The 25,812-nt window shown below is 38.1% G+C and overlaps 1 protein-coding gene across 9 annotated transcripts in view; it reads right to left on the bottom strand.

Annotated features, from left to right (window-relative positions):
* LOC126335019 (ryanodine receptor) overlaps positions 1-25,812 on the bottom strand; it is a 691,249-nt gene that overhangs the window by 171,317 nt on the left and 494,120 nt on the right. For all 9 annotated transcript variants that reach the window (XM_049997852.1, XM_049997851.1, XM_049997850.1 and 6 more), the window contains 7 exons: positions 25,694-25,796; positions 25,464-25,599; positions 21,668-21,749; positions 21,420-21,583; positions 20,746-20,935; positions 16,808-16,923; positions 1,466-1,623 (listed from right to left, as the gene is read on the bottom strand). In XM_049997852.1, the coding sequence (XP_049853809.1) occupies positions 1,466-1,623; positions 16,808-16,923; positions 20,746-20,935; positions 21,420-21,583; positions 21,668-21,749; positions 25,464-25,599; positions 25,694-25,796 (949 nt within the window). The remainder of the gene's footprint in view (positions 1-1,465; positions 1,624-16,807; positions 16,924-20,745; positions 20,936-21,419; positions 21,584-21,667; positions 21,750-25,463; positions 25,600-25,693; positions 25,797-25,812) is intronic.

Genomic DNA, 25,812 nt, shown 5'->3' with positions numbered 1-25,812 from the left:
TATGGATGCAGTTCTTCATCTTGCAATACTTCAATAACCAGCCTTTGAGACATTTGGAACTGCCTTGCAATTTCACAGGTTCTTTGCCATGATGACTGGTGAATGGTTTCAAGAATCGCATCCTCAGTTTGTGGAGTGCATCTAGCCTATTACTTGTGGATGAAGATTACTAGTTTCTCAAATGTGTTGCTTCAGGCAAAGAAAAACGTCAGGATGGTGCCTTTGATGATACCATGCAACTTACACTTGAGCTGCTGCAACAGCTGTTTTGTTATCAGATGCACCCAGCACCAAAAGCATTTTGACATATTTGTTGTTTGTGTACACCATCAGGAAGCTCCCCTACATGAACTTGACTGGACCAGTTGTTATGGTTGTGCACTGTGTGGTTAGTACACACACACACACACACACACACACACACACACACACACACACACACACACACACAATATGTATAGTTCACCATTTCAGTGCAGTAATGTGTTCATTGTAAATAAGTATTGTAGTAGTTCTATTATATGTTTATTACCTTATAAATAAAAAAAAACATATTTTTAAAATTTTAAATTCAGTGCATTAATGCAATCTTAGTGAGTGTTTGTAAAATGATTCTTTCATATAGTGTTCATTAAAAAAAAATGACGATCATTCCACTTGGGACCTATGGAAGGTGCATTATCTTATTTGTTTCAGTTGTAAATGTTTGTCATGTATTATTGTTTTTCTGACATGGTCTACATCCCGGAGGACCTCATCACTACGAATCAATTGGAATGAAAGTAAAGCTATTTAATGGATCCCACTGTCATGTGAGAGGCCATTGTCATGTGGCAGAATGATGTCCTGATTATAAAAGATGAAAACTAGGGAACGGAGGCCTAAAACCATAAAAAAGGACCCAGACAAGAACTTGAACCGTATCTCCATGGTGGATATGTGTTTGATGTTCCAGCATCTACACAGTGAGCTAGGGTGGCTGGTACGGTAGTGCAGGTTGATGTATTGTCTTCTGTGCATTCCAATGCACTGTACAATGTGACAGTGTTAGTAGGCCCCCATTTTCATACATGTGTTTTCAAAATGCACCTGATCTGATTGATAAACTTTTGTCTTGAATTTGAATGAGGAATCACATTCCAACCTCCAAGTGCATTTTTTCTTCACACTGAGTACTTCCACATGTTTACATATACAAAGGCAGCAGCTCATAATTATGAATATAAAACAGCTTGAGTAATATAAATGAAAGTGTAAAAGAATTTCTGAGTACAAGGCAATACAAACATATAGCTAATAATGCAGAGAACTTCTTTAAGTATGGTCATTGTGATATAAGCAATATTTTATCAAGATATTACTGTGTGTATGTTTTTAGCAACCCATACTACATCTCTAATGAAACACTGAATAATGAACATAATGATGTCTGTATCAAACAGAAACAAAGGCAATAAGTAGTTACCTGTGAAGTATCATCAGTTGCTGATTTAATGAAACCTCTGAGTGACTCCTCCTTGTGGAACAGAGTATCTGTTCGTTTCTTCACTTTCTCAGCAAGTGGAAGGAATGGATCTTTAAGCAGTTCTTCTGAAGAGTTGATTATTATCTGCTGTGTATATGCTGAAATAATTTCACAAATGCATTCAATTTGCATACATGTAACAAACCAGGAATGTGAATTTACTTTTATGACCAATTATTGTCACCCTAGGAATATGCATTTTCTCAGATGTAACAGATTTCAACCTCCAGGACGAAATTTTCACTCTTCAGTGCAGTGTGCACTGATGTGAAACTTCCTGGCAGATTAAAACTGTGTGCAAAGGTTCAGAGTTCGAGTCTCAGTTCGGCACACAGTTTTTATCTGCCAGGAAGTTTCAGATTTCAATGTACTTAACAGTTTAAATTTAAATTCTTGGAGTTTAATGTGGCCTGTAGCTTTGCTAAGGGTCCTTATTTACAGCTAATAATGATGCACAGTTATAACATTTCTTTATCCCTATAACACAGTGTTCAATCAAACATATTCCCTGTAAAAATCACATCTGTGTGGCATCAAAATTCATGTGAAGTTTTATAATTGGCACAGAGGAGAATAAATTCTGTGCTCATTATATTATGGCACTAGACGAGGATAAGTTCCATGCTCATTCCAGTATGGGCACCTCAAGCTTTTTGCATACTGCATGTAAGTGCTACTCTTCAATTTTTTTTTAAGAATCTCTATTCAAAACCTCAGAAAAGACTGATGTAAATATGAATGTAGCCATATTATTAGGGGCTGTGGCCTATAATTACACGTATTAAATCACTGATATTTTTGAAAACATTTGTAACAACTGCAAAATTTTTCAACAAAAACTCAATTAATTGAAAACGTTTGGGCGTGAAACCAATCTTCTTGCAATATTTTGGGTGAAAGTCATAAAACCACTATCTAAGAAACTTGAAGTCAATCATAAGTCATAATTCCTTCTCCTGTTGTACCACCACTGCCTTACTGCAACTGCAAATCAAAATTTCCATACACTAATCACAAAACAACTAGCCTTCAACAGCATTTACAATGAAAAGCAAAAAGCAAGAGAAATATTTGTACCAGGTGTGTTTCTTAAGTAAGTACCATTTTGAAATTAAAAAAAGACATTCTAAGATATCTCAATAATTTTATTCTTATATGAAAGCCTGTACCTTAATCTACTTTTCTGCATAATTTCCGTCAATCTTGAGGCACTTGTCATAACGTTGTACCAGTTTTTGAATACCCTCCTCATAGAAGTCTGCTGCCTGACTTGTTAACCAATGCATCACCATGGTTTTGACTTCGTCATCGTCTTGAAGACACTGACTACCCAGGTGTTTCTTCAAGTGCAGGAACAGATGGTAGTCACTGGGCGCAAGATCGGGGCTGTACGGAGGATGATCTAGAGTTTCCCATCAAAAAGATGTGATGAGATCTTTGGTCTGATTCGCCACATGCGGACGGACATTGTCTTGCAGCAGAACAATGCCCTTGCTCAACTTCCATGGACTGTTGCTTTGATTCTGGTGTGACGTAGGCCACCCATGTTTCATCGCCCATAATAATATGGCTGAAGAAATCATCACCGTTGTTGCGGTTCCGCGCAAGGAAAGTCAGTGCACTGTCTAAACGTTAGATTTTGTGCACATCCGTCAATATTTTCAGTACCCAACGAGTGCACAATTTTCGGTAATTCAAGTGCTAGGTCCCAATGCCATACAAAGCACTACGAGAAACATTAGGAAAGTCATCCCGCAAGGAGGAAATCATAAAGCGTCTGTTTTCTCTCACCTTATTGTCCACTTCCTGCACCAACCTTTCATTAACAACCGAAGGATGACCACTCCGTTGCTCATCATGCACATTTGTGCGGCCATCTTTAAATGCTCTCACCCACTTTCTTACCATTCCATCACTGATAATGCTTTTTCTGTAAACTGCACAGATCTTACGATGAATATTGATCGCTTTTAGGCCTTTAGCACTAAGAAATCTTATAACAGCCCATACTTCACAGTCGGCGGGACTCACGATTATCAGAGGCATCTCAAACACTCAGTAGACAATGTAAACAAGAAAGAATCAGACTGTAATGGCGTCAGTGTGTAGATTAAGGTACAGGCTTTCCTGTAAAAATAAAATTATTGAGATATCTTAGCATGTCTTTTTTAATTTCAAAATGGTACTTACTTAAAAAATACGCCTCGTATATCTATCCTCAGCAGTAAACTTATTAGAAGCTGTAGGTTTTTTTCTTATAGTACATGCAGTAAACCTCATGAGTGTAACAACTACAGTATAGTACATGGAGAGCACTGAATAGACTAAAGACAGGAAGTGCAAAATGCAATTAAACGTGGTTAAGCTGGGTTGCTCTGAAGATGACCACTGTGGACGTGGAGAAACACAGACATTTGAACATTTATTCATATGGTAAAGCTGGAATTTGCTTGCACAGCAGAAGATCTATTTTTATGCAGCTATTAAACCTGCAAAGTTTTGGATGAAGAGAATTCAGATGTTCTCATCCAGACATGGAATGTAAGTAATTAAGTAAGTAAGTAATCTTACAGCAGTTATAAAGTTCGAAGTATAATAATCTACTTGAGTAAGATGCAGTCTGAGCTCTAAGCTAACTGCAGTCAATGTTTACTTTGGTGATTGCAAGTAGACAAATTAGGTTTGACAGTCACAGTTTAGCACCCTGAAATGAATGAGCTACTTTATAATTCAAAAATGTTAAATCTGCCTAAATAAGTATGATGTAACAAAATGATTGGATTCATCTATTTATACACAAAAGCAAAGCATTAAAAGTGCAGCTGTGATAAAAGTGCACATGTGATTAGGAACTTATTATAATAATAGCAGTTCTGCACATGTGATAGAAATTTATGAACAATATCTTGCTGCTCAATTACAACATGAAATCTGAAATATAAACTAAGCACTGGGGAAGCAGGATAGCAGTGGGTGTACGAGATGACCATGACCTAGTTACATTTCCAATGTCAGGTATGCAGCAGAGGCAACTGTTGGGCTACTTTCAAGGTCACCCCTCCTTTTCTCTTGGCCTATCATGTGTTGACATTGTCATGCGCTGTTGGTCTTGGTCAATAGTCGTAGGCCCCCACTTCTCTTGGCAATTTCCTCTGGACAAATAGGAATCATTTGAGATCGGTACAGCACAGTGGAGGATGAAATGCAAACAGCAGGAATCAGCCAGCACCTCTTGGCAGAATAGGAAAAAGATGAATAAGAGGAAGGGCAGAAGAACAGAAGAAGAAGAAGAAGATTGTCATGTCTGAAAGTAAGTAGCTGTCCACCCATTATTATTGTTATTATTATTATTATTATTATTATTACATTCATCATCATCATGACCACCATCATTATCAATATCATTGACATTATTATTATTATTTCTTTCTTATCTCAGACGTTATGTCTGGTCAAAAGTAGAAAGTGACGCGGACCTTGATCAAGCGTGACTTCCTTTTAACAGTACGGTATACGTTATATTGCATTTAGGAACTTTCAGGTAATTGAACACGTATCAATAATTATGGATTTCTGTAGTTGTATATAAAAGTTTGGATGTAGCTGTATTGCATTGATGTACTGGTGGATATTGTGTGGTATGACTCCTGCAGTTGATAGTATAATTGGTACAATGTCAACTTTATCCTGATGCCACATGTCCTTGACTTCCTCAGCCCGTTGGATGTATTTTTCAATTTTTTCTCCTGTTTTCTTTTGTATATTTGTTGTATTGGGTATGGATATTTCGATTAGTTGTGTTAATTTCTTCTTTTTATTGGTGAGTATGATGTCAGGTTTGTTTTGTGGTGTTGTTTTATCTGTTATAATGGTTCTGTTCCAGTATAATTTGTATTCATCATTCTCCAGTACATTTTGTGATGCATAGTTGTATGTGGGAACGTGTTGTTTTATAAGTTTATGTTGTAAGGCAAGCTGTTGATGTATTATTTTTGCTACATTGTCATGTCTTCTGGAGTATTCTGTATTTGCTGGTATTGTACATCCACTTGCGATGTGATCTACTGTTTCTATTTGTTGTTTGCAAAGTCTGCATTTATCTGTTGTGGTATTGGGATGCTTGCTGTAATATCTGGTATTTATTGTTTGATTCTGTATTGCAATCATGAATCCTTCCATCTCACTGTATATATTGTCTTTTCTTAGCCATGTGTTGGATGTGTCTTGATCGATGTGTGGCTGTGTTAGATGATACGGGTGCTTGCCATGTAACGTTTTCTTTTTCCAATTTACTTTCTTCGTATCTGTTGATGTTATGTGATCTAAAGGGTTGTAGAGGTGGTTATGAAATTGCAGTGGTGTAGCCGATGTATTTATATGAGTGATTGCTTTGTGTATTTTGCTAGTTTCTGCTCATTCTAGAAAGAATTTTCTTAAATTGTCTACCTGTCCATAATGTAGGTTTTTTATGTCGATAAATCCCCTTCCTTCTTCCTTTCTGCTTAATGTGAATCTTTCTGTTGCTGAATGTATGTGATGTATTCTATATTTGTGGCATTGTGATCGTGTAAGTGTATTGAGTGCTTCTAGGTCTGTGTTACTCCATTTCACTACTCCAAATGAGTAGGTCAATATTTATATAGCATAAGTATTTATAGCTTTTGTTTTGTTTCTTGCTGTCAATTCTGTTTTCAGTATTTTTGTTAGTCTTTGTTTATATTTTTCTTTTAGTTCTTCTTTAATATTTGAATTATCTATTCCTATTTTTTGTCTGTATCCTAGATATTTATAGGCATCTGTTTTTTCCATCGCTTCTATGCAGTCGCTGTGGTTATCCAATATGTAATCTTCTTGTTTAGTGTGTTTTCCCTTGACTATGCTGTTTTTCTTACATTTGTCTGTACCAAAAGCCATATTTATATCATTGCTGAATACTTCTGTTATCTTTAGTAATTGGTTGAGTTGTTGATTTGTTGCTGCCAGTAGTTTTAGATCATCCATGTATAGCAAATGTGTGATTTTGTGTGGGTATGTTCCAGTAATATTGAATCCATAATTTGTATTATTTAGCATGTTGGATAGTGGGTTCAGAGCAAGGCAGAACCAGAAAGGACTTAATGAGTCTCCTTGGTATATTCCACACTTAATCTGTATTGGCTGTGATGTGATATTATTTGAATGTGTGTGGATATTAAGTGTGGTTTTCCAATTTTTCATTACTATGTTTAGGAACTGTATCAATTTAGGATCTACTTTGTATATTTCCAATATTTGTAGTAACCATGAGTGGGGTACACTATCAAAAGCTTTTCAGTAATCAATGTATGTGTAGTGTAGTGACCTTTGTTTAGTTTTAGCTTGATATGTCACCTCTGCATCTATTATCAGTTGCTCTTTACATCCTCGTGCTCCTTTGCAACAGCCTTTTTGTTCTTCATTTATAATTTTGTTCTGTGTTGTATGTGTCATTAATTTCTGTGTAATGACTGAAGTTAATATTTTGTATATTGTTGGTAGGCATGTTATGGGGCGGTATTTATCTGGGTTTACTGTGTCTGCTTGATCTTTAGGTTTCATACAAGTTATTCCATGTGTAAGTGTATCAGGGAATGTGTATGGGTCTGCAATGTAACTGTTAAATAATTTAGTTAGATGTGAATGTGTTGAGGTGAACTTCTTTAGCCAGAAATTTGCTATTTTATCTTTACCAGGGCCTTTCCAATTGTGAGTAGAATTAATTGCTTTGGTGACTTCATGTAGCAAAATTATCACTTCAGGCATTTGTGGTATCATCTTGTATGTGTCTGTTTCTGCTTCTATCCACCGTGCATGCCTGTTATGTTGTACCGGGTTTGACCATATGTTGCTCCAGAAGTGTTCCATGTCTGTTATGTTTGGTGGATTGTCTATTTTAATATGTGTGTTATCTATTGTCTGGTAAAATTTCTTTTGGTTTGTGTTGAATGTTTGGTTTTGTTTCCTTCTATTTTCACTTTTTTTGTATCTTCTAAGTCGTTTGGCCAATGCTCGTTATTTCTGCTTCTTTTCGTCTAATTGCTCTATCACTTCTTGTTGTGAGATTTTACCTAACCTTTCTCGTTTTTTTTCTGACATTTGATGTCTTATAAATTGTGTTAACTGTCCAATGTCTCTTCTCAGTTTTTCTATTCTGATCTGTAGCCTGTGTTGCCATGCTGGTTTTGTGGATTTCTTCTGTGTGTTGGTTGGTTCTGATCTCTGCCTAGTGTGTATATTTAGTGTAGTGAGTGCTCCTGTATAAACCAGTAGTTGTAACTCTTCCATAGTTGTGTTTTCATTTATTTTGTTGTGTATGATGGTGTTGATAGTTTTTATTGTTGTTTCGACTTGTGGGTTATTTGGCAGTCTATGCAAGAATGGTCTAATGTCTGTATTTGTGTCTTTGTATTCTATATATGTCATCTGAAATTTTTCTTCTGTATCTAACATGTGTTCTATTTGTACTTGTTCTGGTGGCAGTCTTAAGATTTTGTTTTCCTCTGATTGTTTAATTGATGCGTGTTGTTCTTTGTTTGTTTGCTCTGGGACGTGTGAGTCCATTACTGTATTTTCTTCTTCTTCTGATTGCACATTATTTTGTTCCAGTATTTGTTGTACTTGTTGTTTGATGTTTTCTAATTCTGACTGGGGTATCCTGTTATTTTTACATATATTACACGGATCTGATCAGCTAGTCATTGTTCTGTTAAAAATTTTAATTCTGGGTATCTGGTAATAAATGTTGTGTATACTTGTGATCTGTATCCAGTTGTGTTGGTTCCTAGGTTTCTTGCTTGGTAATAACAGAACATGAGGTGTCGATTAACTTTATCTGACTATCTCATCCTCTGTCTTTGTTTTCCTTCTAGGGTGGTTGCAGGAAGCATATCCTGCAAAACACCTCTATTTGGATTTAAATCATTTACCAGTTGGCTAGCAGTGTCGTTACCATTGTGGGCGGGCATAGGGTTCAAGCGTCATCCCTGACCATGACGGCACTTGTCCGAGGCTTCTTTAGTTGTGTCCTGAACCAACTAATCACACTAAAAGGGGGGTTTGTTCTTTTCGTCGCCTTTTACGACTGGCAGAACATACCGGAGGCCTATTCTTTTCTCGGGCCTCCACAGGGATTATTATTATTATTATTATTATTATTATTATTATTATTATTATTAGTAGTAGTAGTAGTAGTAATATTAATATATTCGTTTTGACGTATGATTTGTTATTTATTGTCAGAGTGTAGTATTAGAAAATGGCGTCAGATATGTAGTAAAAGAAATTATATACCCTGAACTTTAAATTCAAAGATATGCATTATATACATAACGGAACATGTGCACTCACTGAAGGGCATCCATACTGTAAGGCAATATGATACACTGACAAATGATCACATCTCTCTGTTACTACTTACAATTTTCTCAACGCTTTCTCAGCATTCCAAAGACACACAAATAAACAATTAGCACATTGGAACAAACACTTACGAATACTTGTCCCTACATTGTTAGTACATGACATTACCACTGGGATACCTTAAAAGCGTCCATCAGGTTTAAAGTGCTTGACGTCAATATTTGAATCCTCATTTCCTGTTTCTCACATGTATTAAGACTTCAGACAACACTCCATCTATTACAGTGTCATTTAATATGAAGCACAAATTAGTTAATATTAAAATCATATGAAACTACCTAATTCTATTTGATCTATTTCATCAAATAGGTGCTTTGTAGTATTAAGGAAAAAATGTATACCGAGTATCGTCTGCCCTACTGAACAGTTATTACATAAGATAAAATGATGGATTATGAACAAGTTTGGCTTTGATAGTTTGCATTGTATGTTGATATAAGTTTTCTTTCAGGGTTGTCATTTGGAAGAAGAAGTGATCTTGCAGAGATTTTGTGGAATCTCTCTGGCTTGGTGGAGAGATCCAAATCACTACTGGATGTTAAGGAGGCTTGGCAGGATACACAATACAAGCATACTATATTCTTTCACATTTACTCAAAGATTATTTATAAAAATATGGACAAAATGGAAAATATAAATATGGAGTAAGGGATTATTAGCTATGCTAGATAGTTCAAACATGAAGTATAGCCAGAGACAAAGCTTATATGCAGCAGCAACATATTACTTCTTCCCCACATATGTCTTACAATGGGAAAATCTGGGACATTAGAATTAATAAGTTACTTTACCTACAATCAGTCTTTAGATTCATTGCTGAGTGTGTGTGTGTGTGTGTGTGTGTGTGTGTGTGTGTGTGTGTGTGTGTGTGTGTGTGTGTATCATCTTACTGGAGTCAGATCCTTGCTATGTAGTCAACTGATCCAAGACTGTGTAACATGTTTATTTGCAGTGATGCACTGGCAACTATGGCCCGCATCAGCTCTACCTTCCCAGAGGTTTTTGCTACTGGTATGGACAATCATCACTACCAAAAAGAGAATTTGCTGCTGGGAGACATTCTGCCCATACTGCTCGCAGTCATTGGAAAAATTTCTCCTGTTAGTTGATTATTTCGTATGTGGTAACAAAATAGCAGAAAAGACATTGTAGATACATTTGAGTATTACAACAGGTAATACTTTACTAAGCATGGATGCAACATATATTTACAACTTAAGCATCACTTCAGTACTTATAACTTACATCCCAATGTGACATAAAAAATGGTGAGACTTTTAATTTTTTTAAATATCTGGGAAACTAATTTACTATCCCCACCAGTAGTCATAATGGAGATGAGCTGGTATGGTTAGCGCAGTAGGATGGTGTGGAAACCTGCCATGGAGGGCAGACACCACATAATATGGGCAGACCAGCTGGTGGAGGTGATTACTTGCAGGGTGCAGTAGGCCATGCAGGCCAGCACTTACTCGGGGATTGACAGTGGCAGACATCACCTACTGAATCATTCAATGTTTGTGTTGATTGAGTAACCATTAGCTGTCTGTACCAGCCATATCCTGAGTTGTTCCCACGGTTATCTCTAGGTGGATTCAGATTCTCTGCTTCCCATATATCAACTCGCACAACAAATTTGTTTGCCTCTCACATGCTTCATTTTTTTCCCTTTTTCTAGAATTAATGTGGGCCACCACAGGCCCAGCGTTTCTGCAATGCTGACAGGAACAGCTGTGCCTGCTGAAGAATCAGCAGCAACAACAGAAGCAAATGCAGGCACTAATAAACCAGAATGGGGACTTGCTTTGCGCCCTTGCATCACCAGTGGTGTGGCCACGCACCTGTTGTTCCATTTTCAGCACTGACCCTGACACTCCTGGCCCCATTTGCCAGTTTTGATGGTTTAACAGAAAGACGGGAGAATTACTTGCACCGGTTTTTGCTGCAATGTCAGGTAAGATGTATCATTCATCCAGTTGATAAAGCTGCCTTATTGTTGCCCAACAGCACAGATTTATTAAAGTTTTCCAAAATTTGATGCGCTACACAGGGCCTGAGAAACTTCCCTTTGATGAGCTTTTTGATTGCTTCTGGTGTATTCTGGATATCAAAACCATGTTGTGGGGACATGGTTGCAGTTGAACCAGCACTGCAATTTCCCTGGGCAGTCCTATGCAGCCTGAATTTGGGATGTGACTCTACCATCTGGTGAGCAAGATGTATGAGATAGGCGAAATACCCTCAGACTTCAAGAAGAATATAATAATTCCAATCCCAAAGAAAGCAGGTGTTAACAGAAGTGAAAATTACCGAACTATCAGTTTAATAAGTAACAGCTGCAAAATACTAATGCGAATTCTTTACAGACGAATGGAGAAACTGTTAGTTAGTTAGTTATATTACTTGTTCCATGGATCATGAACACGATTCTTTCGTAATGATGTGGAACGTGTCAAAGTACAAAAGATTCATTTATCCCAAATAATCTTTGTTAGTCTTATATACGGTACAATTGTTGATACTTACTGTATTTCTTTAGCCTATGTCTAAAAATGGTAGAAGATGACCTCGGCGAAGATCAGTTTGGATTCTGCAGAAATGCTGGAACACGTGAGGCAATACTGACCCTACTACTAATCTTACAAAATAAATTAAGGAAAGGCAAACCTACATTTCTGGCATTTCTAGACTTAGAGAAAGCTTTTGACAAAGTTGACTGGAATATTCTCTTTCAAATTCTAAAGGTGGCAGGGGTAAAATACAGGGAGTGAAAAGCTATTTACAATTTGTACAGAAAACAGATGGCAGTTATAAGAGTCGAGGGGCATGAAAGAAAAGCAGCGGTTGGGAAGGGAGTGAGACAGGGTTGTAGCCTGTCCCCGATGTTACTCAATCTGTATATTGAGCAAGCAATAAAGGAAACAAAAGAAAAATTCGGAGTAGGTATTAAAGTCCATGGAGAAGAAATAAAAACATTGAGGTTCGCCGATAACATTGTAATTCTGTCAGAGACAGCAAAGGACTTGGAAGAGCTATTGAACGAAATGGACAATGTCTTGAAAGGAGGATATAAGATGAACATCAACAAAAGCAAAACGAGGATAATGGAATGTAGTCGAATTAAGTCGGGTGATGCTGAGGGAATTAGATTAGGAAATGAGGCACTTAAAGTAGTAAAGGAGTTTTGCTATTTGGGGAGCAAAATAACTGATGATGGTTGAAGTAGAGAGGATATAAAATGTAGACTGGAAATGCCAAGAAAAGCATTTCTGAAGAAGAGAAATTTGTTAAAATCAGGTACAGATTTAAATGTGAGGAAGTCATTTCTGAAAGTATTTGTATGGAGTGTAGCCATGTATGGAAGTGAAACATGGATGATAAATAGTTTGGACAAGAAGAGAATAGAAGCTTTCGAAATGTGGTGCTATAGAAGAATGCTGAAAATTAGATGGGTAGATCACATAAGTAATGAGGAGGTATTGAATAGAATTGGGGAGAAGAGGAGTTTGTGGCACAACTTGACAAGAAGAAGTGGCTCGTTGGTACGACATGTTCTGAGGCATCAAGGGATCACAAATTTAGCATTGGAGGGAAGCGTGGAGAGTAAAAATCGTAGAGGGAGACCAAGAGATGAATACACTAAGCAGATTCAGAAGGATGTAGGTTGCAGTGAGTACTGGGAGATGAAGAAGCTTGCGCAGGATAGAGTGGCATGGACAGCTGCATCAAACCAGTCTCAGGACTGAAGACAACAACAACAACAACAACAACAACAACCAGAAAATTGTATTATTCATATATTAAATCATTTTTTAAGACTGGCTGTAATCTTCTCTGCTGCTGGGTGCTTCGGTTGGATACATGCTTCTAGCAGTATCATGGCAGCTTCCTGTTGGTGCCTCCTACCTACCGTACATGAGTGTCTTTGTAATGCACCTATTTGAGTCAAAGTGATACACAGGCTGGTAATTCTGATCCTCCTAACTGTTAGCATCTCATATGTGCCAGTTGATGGCTTGTGATCACTGCCTGTTTATTGAGAGACAGTGCATGAATGCTGCGGTTCCCCTCAGTTGCACACTGTAGGACATACATATAAGCAAGACAGTGGCAGCTGGCACATGACTGAGCTGTGAATGCAAGACACCTTGCGACAACAAGCGACTACGTAGGTGTCTTCCCATCTGGCTGACAGTATGGACAGTTACATGTAGGCCTCCAGCATCTGCCCTTTTCTAATTTGTCTTAAATAAATTGCTTGTCTATCCTATTCCTATACTATGCTGGCTGGAGTAATTGCTTTTACAGTGTACATTTAGCAGTGTACTGTGACTGGATTTTCCTCCAGCATTTATTTACGAATACACTAGAAACAGCCTTATAGCGACATCACACACAGATATGTACTTGTTGCATTGAGTTATTTGTTTAACATGAGATAAATTTGAATTTGGTACTAGCAGTTTTGCAGATTAATGACATAATTAATTTATAGTATTTGACTACATACTGTAATGTCAAAGTGTTTTACCTAATAAATTATAGTAATATTTATTGCCAACATTCCTCATCCACACTAACCAAGAATACTAAGGACTGCAAAAGACTACTGTGGAATATGCATAGATTACAGACGGATGACAGCAACCATTTCTTGTGGCTTATAAACTGCAGTGTCTGCATTATAAATTGACCATGTGATCATGACATCACATTCGGTTAAGAGTGTTAAAATTAGAATACATAATCACACTACCAATAAAAATTACATTACATGATTACAGGATATTGTGTGAGTTTTGTGAAGGCCCTGCAGCTTCATGACCAGCCCTGGGTTAACAACACTGTGAGCTCTGTCAGCTACTGCTGACTGAAATGAAATCTGATAGAAGTGCAGTACCTGTTGCTACAATTGGGAGATGGGGATATAATGGACATGGCCTACACCTGAATAGGAGAGGATTAAACACCTTTGAGCCATCTAGTTTCCAACATTATTTTATTTGGCAACCAGTTTCAGCATTTTATTATGCCATCTTTAGGCCCCTGACCAACTTGTAGGAAGATTCTACCTCAATTGTGATCAAAACAGGTGCCAGCAATACTGGTATTAGTAGATTTTTGCTATAGAGATCACTTCAATCATCATCTGCCAACTATTGGCAGATGATGGTGGAAGTGATCACTGTATAGCAAAAATCTGCTAATGCCAGTATTGCTGGTCCCTGTTTTGATACACAAATTAGATATGTATACTTACACTGAAAGACTCAGATCACAGATACACTCCATAATCCAGAAAGCATCACACTGCCACAAAATAAAAAAATAAAAAAAACATACTGCTGGCACTGTGGTAAGTTTGACACACACCCATACATCGAAACACTAAAAATTAATGTATATGGACATCACAGTGTTTGCACACACCAAGACAGGACACTTGCACATGCAAATTATCTGTACACCCATCCTGACATAAGTCCACTGGTGAGTGAAAGATAAGGCCCAGCTCCTGTCACCTTGCAAATAAGTAGAGAGGTAACATTGCTGGCAGTTGCAGTCAAGGGCACTGAAGATGGTGTAATAAAAGGCTGAAACTGGTTGGCAAATAAAGTAAGGTTGGGAACTAGACAGCTGAAAGGTGTCTAATTTGACATCCTGTATCGAACAGCTCCGAGTCCCGCAACTAGCAATGAAAAGATGGACATACAGAGGAAAAATAGGTTTGACTGAGCTTCTTGCCGATAATATACGAAGCACCTCTGTTAGATTAGAATTAAGATTGAGACACCCTGTTTGGAAAGAAGTGAAAATGACAGAAGAACCAAAAAAGTAAGGTCAGCTTCTTTCAACAAAATATAAGAGAGTTGAGTAATAATGTAGAAGAGCTTCTTGTCTGTTTGGAAAATTTACAAAGCTCTAAAAAGATAGGCATTAGGCATCCTGTGACTGTCTGAGCGCCATGTAACCACAGGGTTAGATACTTTACATACACAACAGCAGCTTACTGATGCAGAACTAACATGGGAAAAGGAGGAGTTGCTACGTATATTAAGATAGAACAAAAATTCAAAACCATTGAGATAAATAGAGTTTGTAGTGACGGCATAAAGATGTGTGCGCTTGCGAATTAATACTGGAAAATAGTTCACTTTTAATTCACACTAGGAAATTTTGAACTGTTTATGAGGAATCTGGATTCCTTACTGCACTATCTATCAGACAGCAGCAAGCAGTTAAGAGTGTATGATGACTTCAATGTAGATTTTCTAAAGGATTCTGTTCGTCTGCTTAGTTGAATGGGAATGTGCTTGCCTACGATGCAGTGGGCCCAGGTTCAATTCCCAGATGAGCTGGGGATTTTCTCCACCCATAGACTACGTGTTGTATTGCCTTCATCATCTCATCACCAACAATGCGCAAGTCACCCAATGTGGCATCACCTGAAATAAGACTTGCACCTGGAAAACTTATTTGGATTCTACAATTTGATCTCAGTAATTAACTTCCCAGCATAGGTGACTAAACACCGTAGGACCCTAACTGATAATGTTGAAGCAAGGAAAAAAACTATTTACCCAGTAACAAATGCCCTTTCTGATCATGATGCACAATTAGTTAGCGTAAATAACATAGTGTCTTACAATATGGATACTCCTCAGTGCATATGCATGTACCACTTTATGTACATAATGCAAATCTTTGAGTTTCAAGCTGAGGTTTTATAATTTTTCACTGCTTATCTGGTGCCATTTTCTAATACCACACTCTCAAAAAAAATAACAAAGCATAAGTATAAATGAAAATAATAATAATAATAATAATAATAATAATAGCTAACACACTTGCCACAGTGGTAACACTGGTTCCCATCAGATCACTGGAGTTAAGAGCTGTCAGGCTTGGTCAGCACTTGCTTGGGTCACCATTCAGGTCTATAGAGCACTGTTGGCAAATGGGATGCATTAAGCCCTTTTGAGGCTAATTGAGGAGCTACTTGATTGAGAAGTAGCAGCTCCAGTCAGGAAAGCTGACAATGACTGGGAGAACAGTATCCTGACCACATGCCCCTCCATATCCACATCCAGTGACACTTATCAGCTGAGGAGGACACAGCGGTCAGTTGGCATCATTTGGCCTTCTGAGGCCTATTCGGACAAGGCAGAGGGGTGTGGGTGGGTGGTAATAATAACGGATGGACAGCTACTTACTTTCAAATGAGGCTATCTTCTTCTTCTTCGTATTCTGCTGGGAGATGCTGGCCGATCCCTGCTGTTAGTGCTTCTCCTTTCTTCTATGACATACAGACCTTGAATGACTCCTATTTGTGGGAGTAAACTGCCACAGGCAGTGGAGCCCCACAGCTACTGGCTGAGAGCAACAGTGTATGACATCATTGACATGCGACTGGCAAAGAGAAAAGTGGAGGAGGAGAGGGGAGTGGGGGGGGGGGGGGGGAGGGAGAGGTGGCCCTGAAGATAAATCACGCGACTGCCTTTGCTGTAACCTGCCACCAGAACTGTAACCTGATACTCAAGGTCAAGGTCATTTCGTACATCCACTGCTACCCCACTTGGAGAAGCTGCTATGTTTTGTCCAGTTGAGGGTATTTGGTAGCTTTCCTTTTTCTGTTGGTATTGGTTCAGTTTTATGATTGAATTTCCCATTTTGTTGACACATACTTTTTCTCCAACACCTTTTCTTCTGTTTTCTTCTGAGAGATTTTGCTTATGGTTTAATTGTAGACACTGATTTATGAATTATGTCTAATTGTCACTCTTCTTAAATGTACATGATAGGTCAACATTACCATGGACTTATCTCACAACATAAAACAAATACCTGCTATCCTTATCATCCAAGGTGCACTTTCATTGCCTATATTCTTTTTTATCAATTTCAGAACATTTTTCAACAGCTGGTTCATATGTTCACTAGTCACCATCGACACATGAGCTCTGTAAAACAAAGAAAAGTTATTAATAAGTGAGAAAAACTGACATATGGAAAGTAATCTAATACACATTTACAATTACGGTGCCAGTGAGAAGCACTCAAACTCACCTTGTAAATCATATAAGGTTCACTTATCCTATAAACGTTTACAGAAAGGCAGCACTGTGTTGCAGGAGTAGTCAGTGATCTAGTTTGATTATATTATATAAACAGAACTGTCTAGATTATTTTTTTAAGAAGTTGTGATGACTGGTTTCAGCCAGTTTAACCCATCTTAAGGTTTAAAAATTAAATACCAGACTGTTGCTACCATTATCAGCTGGTATGGACCACATCTTTTCAGTTACAATGCAACACAACTGCCTAAACTGGTGGTAGAAACAGTCTGTATTTAAGCTTTAAATTTGATGGCCTAAATTGGTGACTCCAGCTATTACAAATTCTTAAATGTGATCTACACTGTTTTGTTCATATAATATAACACATGTCTGTTGATAATAAATACATTATTACCTGCAGACTTTATGAATAAAGGAAAATTAAGTACATAAATTGTAAATTTGTATAACTATTTTGGCTGGTGCATGATCATGTTTAGTAGATACAGTCCCCAATAAATCTAACAAAAATACACACAAAATACTTATGGAAGGTCTTGTCTATGGAACTGCAGTTTTTTTCTTCAAAGTGTGCGGGAGAGGGGGGGGGGGGGGGGGGGGGAGGAGGGGCGAGGGGGAAGAGAGGAGCTGAGACCATTCAGAATCAAATTTAGAGAAGCCTGCAAGCAGCAAGGAGGAATGACAGTGAGGACAAAGGGAATCATGCCTGTAGGGTCAAAGTTTTTTGGTTAGCGAGCAATGGATGACTGTTAGATCAGAGCTGATGTAAAAACCTCGCTTTATTGTTTACCTTGTCAGGTGCAGGAAGAGGAGGAGGAGGGGAGGGGGAACTAGTGAAGGTGGAGGTAGTCAACTGAATGAAGGGTTTGGGGGAATAAGTTAACATAGGAACACTACACAGAATGGGAAGGAAAGTGTTACGATGGGGCTAGAAAAATAAATGGAAAAGGAGGAGCATGTACAGGGGATAAAGCTGGGAAACGGGTCAGAAAGCAAAGGGATAGAATGGAAAAAAAGAAGGAGCTTTGGGGGGTAAAATGCATTTTGGAATTCGAGCAAAATTGTTACTATGGGGGTGGGTGCAAAAAGCCTGGTGCTGTTTAACTAGCACTTAGGTCTTGTAAGTTGTGGGATAATGCAGGAATGCAACTGGATAATTTGTATGTGTCCATATCTTCCATTAGCTTTACTGCACTCATCTCTACAATGAAACCAGCACAGTGAGTATATGGGATGTCCTAGGAGGAATGCTCAATATTCAGGGATATGAAAGGAATGATTGTTTGAACAAAAAGGTCTAGTAAAAATAGGCTTTAAAATGTATACCTTAAGAGCTATGAGCACTTGTTCAGTAGAAGAAATGTTTCACACCAGTGAAGAAGAACAATTACTTCAAGCTCTTAAGGTATGCACTTTAGAGTACATGTTTAGCAGACATTTCTTTTTTGTTTTGGTCCATGCTACCACCCCTGCAAATATGGGAAGCAAAGAGCCTGCTGTAAAGAGATTTGTTTCACAGTATCAAAAATGAAGAGGTGCTTATAGTTCTTGAGGTATGCCCTTTAGAGATCATGTTTTCTAGACTTTTTGTTCCACAAGAATCAGAATTTTTATTGGCCCATAACATTATAAATTAAATCATAGATTTAATGTACAGGGGACTCACCAACACTGCAATTACAATTCAAATGTGTTACAGAAACAATATACAACAGTAGCATTAATATAAAAACATACTTATTACAGCCAGTTACTTGCTTAATTAACAAATTGTGTCTACCATTTGCTTGATTGCTCAGATTTTCACTTTATCATTCAGAATATTTTCTGACGGAAAAAAAGCATTACTGCTCTAAGAACTTTCGTAACTTTTGTTTCGGTTGCCCTACTCCATCCTGTGGATTTGTTTCTTTTTTTAAAATGTTGCAGATTTTCATGCACATATACTCTGGGGTTTCGAATATAGCTATAATCTGTGTGTAGGAAGCACAAAATTCCTCTTGCTCCTAGAGCTGCACTGATGTTTAAAGTTATTGTCTATGAATAATGCTGTATACAACAATAATCACTTCGTAAATGTACAAACAGGGGTATTAACAGTGGGTGACTGAATTCTTTTGGTTTTTGCATTACACCTATTTGTAACAATTGATTCTGTAACTTTAATATTCTAATAATTTTACTTGTGTTACCACAAAAAATAATGCCATACCTTAAAACTGATTCAAAATAGCTGTAGTAAACTACTATTCTCATCTCCATGCTAGTTGAATATGACACAGTCTTCACTGCACAGGTCAGGCTGTTTAACTTATTTGCTAAATACTTTATGAGTCAAAACCAGGATAAATTTTGGTCCAGAAGCATTTCTAAAACTTTTACGCAGCCCACTCCTTTCAGTTCTTGGTTTTGTATGATTAATGTGGGTTTCATTTACTTCAAAGTTTTTAAATTGCAACAAAAATGTTTTTCCAATATTCAGTTTCAATTCATTTAGATGGAACTAGTTTTCTAAACTCTCTGGTAGATTTGTAACACTTGAGAGAATATGTTCCCAGACAATGCTTTTGACAAGGGTGGAAGTATCCTCAGCGAACAAAAATAAGGGAAAAATTTATGTTTAGTGGCAAGTCGTTTATGTAAAGTAGAAGCAGAATTTGACTGAGAATTGACCCTTGTGGAACACCTCATGAAATAATGATCCTTTTAGAGAAGGAATTTCCCTTGCTTGATGATATAACTACCCTTTGTTTTCTGTTTGGGAGGTATGACATAAACTGCTCTAAAATGCAACCCCCAATTCCATATCTTTCCTTCAACAATGGACAATCCAGGATGGAATAATAGTTGCTACTTACAATGTAGTGGGGATGCTCAGTGGCAGCTAGGCACAACAAAAAGACTTTCAGAAAATGAGCTTTCGGCCAACAAGGCCTTCGTCAGAGACAGAACACACACACACACACACACACACACACACACACACACACACAGATATTCACGAAAATGCAATTCTCACACATGACCACACTCTCTGGCTGCTGAGGCCACACTCAGCTTTCTTTTCGCACACAATCAATGTTTTGTGAGATCTCACAATAGTCCTACAACTCTTCTCAACTCGTCTAAGGTGAAACTAATTTTTTTCACAAGCTCATTAATGGGCTCTATTGTGCTTTGCCTTTTAGAAAGTCGTATAGACTCACTGAAATTATGTTTACCTATTTTATATAAAATTTTAATTTGCACTACCACCACTTTTTCATAACCTTTTGAAAAAATTGGAAGAAGAGAGATTTGATGGTAGTTCCCAATATTGTCACTTGAGTCTCTTTTAAACAAAAGGTTTGACCTCTGTGTACTTTAGGGCATCTCAAAAGTGGCCTCCTTCAAGTGATTTATTAATTATAGAGCAAAGAGGGTGAGTTATTATTCTTGTCATAGCCCTGAATATTGAATATTCCTCCTGGAACATTCTATACATGAGCTGGCATACAAATTGCTTAAATCACTAGTGGCTCTGACTTAAAGACTGGAGTCCATCAGTATCAGCAGTGCAGTATATGGTTGTAGATGGGTGTGTGGGATGCGTTTTGTAGCAGAACTAGTTTCAGGGTTGAGAAAAACACTAAATGCAAAATCAGTAAATTTATCCAGTATTAGTGCATGCATAAATACTTTAGCACATAATGACAGCACACTTACCCCCCAGTTGGACTAACATTGTCCGGTCCCTGTGCCCACCAAAAAGGCAAATATGAACAAAGAAGAGGCAAAATGACGTCAATTATGTGTGGAGCATCTGCATGTGACTTGTCAGACTCAACAAACTGATCCACATCACTGAGTACAGTTTCTAGAGTAGGCATGCTTTGTTCCATTCGGGCCATTACATCTGTCAAATTTCGAACAAAACATCCAGATAAAATACTATATAAGAGTAATCTACATATTTTCAACTAAGTTTCACAACTGAAAAATGTAAACAACTTCAAAATGTTATTATTTATTTGACATGATGATAAACTTGAAAGCAAACAACTTACAAAGAAATTTGAAGAAAATTGTTAAATAGGTAATGGTGAAAGTTGTACTGAGTCACTAAAGGACACCACTAATCTGGGATGACTTTCAGTGCAGTTAAAATCACTAGCACCCTGCAATAATATTATTTATAGGAGCAGTAAAGTGGCATGCATGTTATCTTTATAAAAAAATGATGCATACTGGGCAACTTGTTAAAGAAGAATGTCTCATTCCTAAATCTCTGAATTCCCAAGATACTTCTAAGAATTTCTGTAAGATGTTATTACAGCATTTTGGCAAATAAAGATTTCAGGCAATTTTATCTGTGACTGTGAAAATTACATACTACTTACCTTGGGCTTCCAAAGAATGGTCAGCTATGCGATTTAATAGTGAGAACTGATTATGCTTGTTTAGATGAGGCTCAAGGAATGCTACTGGGAATGTAGAAGAGAAGGCACCAAGGCAGCTACCAAGTGCTGGGCGGTGCCTCTCAAGTTCAGTCTTCAGGTACTTCCTGCAAAACAACTTTTTGATGAGGCACAACCATTTTAAGCAACATATTATGCCTAATGTGATTAATGATGATTACCACACATACCTATCATGAGTCAGAGTTGCATCAATTCCGAGAGTGTAGAGACTGCTTAACATTCTGTATGATGCAACCTGAATTTCATCCACTGAAAATTAAGAAGATGTACAGTGAAACTTCTTGGGAATAAAATTATACTCATCCAGGGTATCTGCATGCAGAAACATAAATTACATGCACTTTTACCTTAAATAAACATTCTAGTCTTCTAACAACTCTAGTTTGGAATATCAACAATATTAGGAAAAGGGAAGATCACTACTCACCTTAAAGATGACCCATTGAGATGCAGGCAGGCACAATAAAAAGACTGTTGCAAATTATAGTGTTGCAAAGCCTTCTTCTTCAATATTCACACTAGCAAGCACACCTCACAAACATGACCACTACCACTGGTGACAGGCATAGCACTGGGAGCTGTGGTGTGGGGCGACAGAAAAAAACAGGGAGCGGAAAAGGAAAGGAATGGAGTGGAAAAGGAGACAAGCAGGGGACGTGAAAGGACGGGTGGGTGCGTTGGCAGAGGGTGGCACACAAAGAAGGTGACCGAATGTGAAAAGGAAGGAGACGATAGGACGAGGGGGCAGAAACTTTTGGGTGGAGGGTGCACGGACAGTATGTTACCACAGGCTGAGGTCGGGATAATTTCTGGAGCAGAGAATTTGTTTAATGTACAAGTTTCACCTGCACAGTTCAGAAAAGCTGATGGTGGAGAGAAGGATCCAGATGGCCAGGGTTGTGAAGCAGCCTCTGAAATCGAGCATGTTATGTTCAGCCGTGCATTGTGCCACAGGATGGTCTACTTTGTTCTTGGCCATAGTTTGGCAGTGGCTGTTTACTCTGGTGGACAGTGGTTGGTAATTATACCAATATAAAATGCTGCAACCGTTGCACAAACGTTTATACTGGAAAGACTACCAACTAGCTGTCCACCAGGATGAACAGCCACCTCCAAACTGTGGCTAAGAACAAAGTAGACCACCCTGTGGCACAATACACAGCTGAACATAACATGCTTGATTTCAATGACTGCTTCACAATTCAGGCCATCTGGATCATCCCCTCCACTGCCAGCTTTTCTGAACTGTTCAGATGGGAGTTATCCTTAAAACAAATTCTCTGCTCCAGAAATTATCCCAATCTCAGCCTATGGTAAACTACTGTCCCCACAACCTCCACCCAACACTTTCCACCTCATCTTCCTACGACCTCTTCCCTTTTCACATTGCCTCACCCTTTTCGTGTGCCACCCTCTGCCAATGTATTCACCTGCCCTATCCCCTTCCCTGCTCTTCTCCTTTCCTTGGGAGGAGGGAAATGGGGAGCAGAAAATTCCATTACCCCCCTCCCACCTCCCGACATTGCGCCTGGTAGTCTCTAGCACCTGCACACCCCATCAAATAGTGCCATCCCCCCCTCCCCCCATACCCTGCTATCCCTCCCCCTTCCCTGCCCCAATCCAGATTGCTATTCATGTGACAATCACGTTTGGGTCAGAGCTGCCGATGGTAGCAGTCATGTGGGTAAGGTGTGCTTGCTTTTGTGAATGTATGTTGGTTTTGTCTGCTGAAGAAGGCTTTGGCTGAAAGCTATGATGTGTAACAGTATTTTTTGTTGCACCTGCCTGTAGCTCAATGTGTCATCTTTATGGTGAGTAGAAATGTATCCATTCTACTCTTCCTCATTCAAATAACTCATGTCTTCATGTAAATGCTTGTTGTTGTTATGATATTCAGTTCAGAGACTGGTTTGATGCAGCTCTCCATGCTACCATATCCTGTGCAAGCTTCTTCATCTCAAAGTAAATGTCTATTGAGATTAATGCCTATTGAGATTAATACAACACTGACTTTATGTTTTTAGGTCTCCAGCGGAGCTGTCAATTCCATTTTTGTTCACAATATTTTGACAACTAATCTAGTCATCTTTGCTGGATGCTGTAGGCAGTGGTATTATATGAATGTGCTCACTGCTTAATCTCCGACATTTATGGGTTTTATGCTCTTATTTACAAGTGAATTTTCGTTTTAATTTAATTTTAGTAGTGATTGGTGTACATACCATACAGTTAGGACTAAGTTTATATGTAGTACATCTAATTGTTGCAAAAAATTTTATTAGTAAATACTTACTGAAACCAATATCAGTCATGTGTAAATAACATTTGATTTGGATAACCTTCTGTGGTTGAGTTGCACAAACTAGACAATGAGCCTCTAACACTCATCCTGTGGAGGTGCATGGTGAAGTTTTCACTAAGAAAGCACATCCTCAACACTGACATTACATGTTATCTGCCATAAGTAAATAGTAAACCATGATCTTGTGGGAGAAGCAGGTTGCACATTATAGTACTTGTCCCCTCTCTGCCTGGGCATTCCTTCACACTCTTCTTTCCACTCATTATACTTCCTCATTTTCAGATCAGGCATGTAATCAGATGCAGTGGAATTAGGGCTAAGTAAGTGCTCCTTGTGTGCTGCACCCTTTGCATGCAGGTCCAATGACTCATTTTCCTGGAGGCCTTGGTCTGACTAAATTCAGAGAAAGTTTATCAAAATTCTAGATTGCTGTAGCTCATTCATTATCTGCATTATATTGATAAGATGAACACTGTTGTTCCCCCAGACTGTTGGTATGCTGAAAGCTGATAGTTCACTTCATTATTGAGAAATGATCCTGAACAAGTTCAGTTCAAGTTGCTTGATGAACTGGGGAGCTTATCTCTTGTACAATAAATCTGTGGTAAAAACTGCTTGGAGATCAGGACAAAAGTACGTGTTGCTCACATATTGTTGACAAGCTATTTTCAACTTGTCAGTGAATACAAGCCACTGCATTTTGTGTGGTCCTCTTGAATATATTGTTACTCTTTCATCTTTCACTCTTGGGAAGCAGACAGATGTATGAACTAAGCAGGTGACGGAAAGTAATTTCCAAATGTTGAATAATCTGATGATTGGGTAGAAAAAAAGTGTTCCTTTTAAACAGTGGTTACTATTTAGCAGCACACTCTTTGCTTCGGGAGAAAAGTGATGACTGGCCCAAAGAATCTCCTGTAGCACAATTAATTTCTGGGCAATGGAGATCTCCATAGCTTGGATTCTGCACAACAGAATCAGATATGAAGATGCATCTCCTGCTTCCAATGTTATACAAACTGTAAGCCATTGGCAATGCATTTTGTCTAATTTGGTGAGGACTTGACACCACTGTGGTAGATCACACTAAGTTATACTTCTAGCTACAGTCTTCAGTGTACATTCGATTTTCTGTACCTCTTGTTTTTACTTTATAAAATACACATTTCCTCAGAGGTTTCTTGCTTCAACAAATGGGACAGAAAGACTGAGAACTGGACCACAAGCCATGTTTAAATTGAAACCCTCACCTGTGGTCATAATGTTTACTGACATTCATAGTATTCTGGTAACATTTGCAGCCTGGACTGTGAAGCTAATGTTTCTCATTTCATGATTACACTTCAGTAGCACTCAGTGACAGCTGACTGGACTTTGGTTGAAGTCCAAGAAAAGGCCACACGTCAGTGTCCTGCTTAAAGCATCTGATGAAGATGACAAGGTTAACTGTCACAATATTCTGAACAAAAATAACAACAGAAACTCAAGTGGAACCTCAAAATCAAACCATCATGGCAAGAAAACATTAGAAATCATAAAATAAGTAATTATGTTACTCTTAATTTCTCGCAGAAGAATTTACAGGCAAAGTATGTGTGTATGTGTGACTTTGTTCTGCCTTATCAATTATCAACTTGATTTAAAAAAATAAATTTTCTTACATAAGAGATCGCTTCCATATTCACAGGCTGCAAGATGATCAAACATTGCAGTAAGAACAGGGAGAACGACTCCATTAATGTAGGACAATGAAGTTGATGTCTTCAGGTGAGTCCCTCGCAGGTGACTATAACGGCCCTTCACAAAGAGGAAAGTAAGTTTGATTATGGTAGTTTCATGTTCCAACAGTTTTAAATTATAAGGTCATCTTGAACATTCTGTTACTACTTACTTCCTGCAGGTTTTGTATTGTGTGTCCAAGATCATCAGCAACATTATTGAAAAATGTAAGCATTGACGTTCGGATGAATTCTGGACAGTTCTTCACGAGAGACCTATAGAACAAAACCA

The sequence above is a fragment of the Schistocerca gregaria genome, chromosome 2, assembly GCF_023897955.1.
Source record: "Schistocerca gregaria isolate iqSchGreg1 chromosome 2, iqSchGreg1.2, whole genome shotgun sequence".
Taxonomy (NCBI): Eukaryota; Metazoa; Arthropoda; class Insecta; order Orthoptera; family Acrididae; genus Schistocerca; species Schistocerca gregaria.
This window is presented reverse-complemented; position numbering and strand designations above follow the sequence as displayed.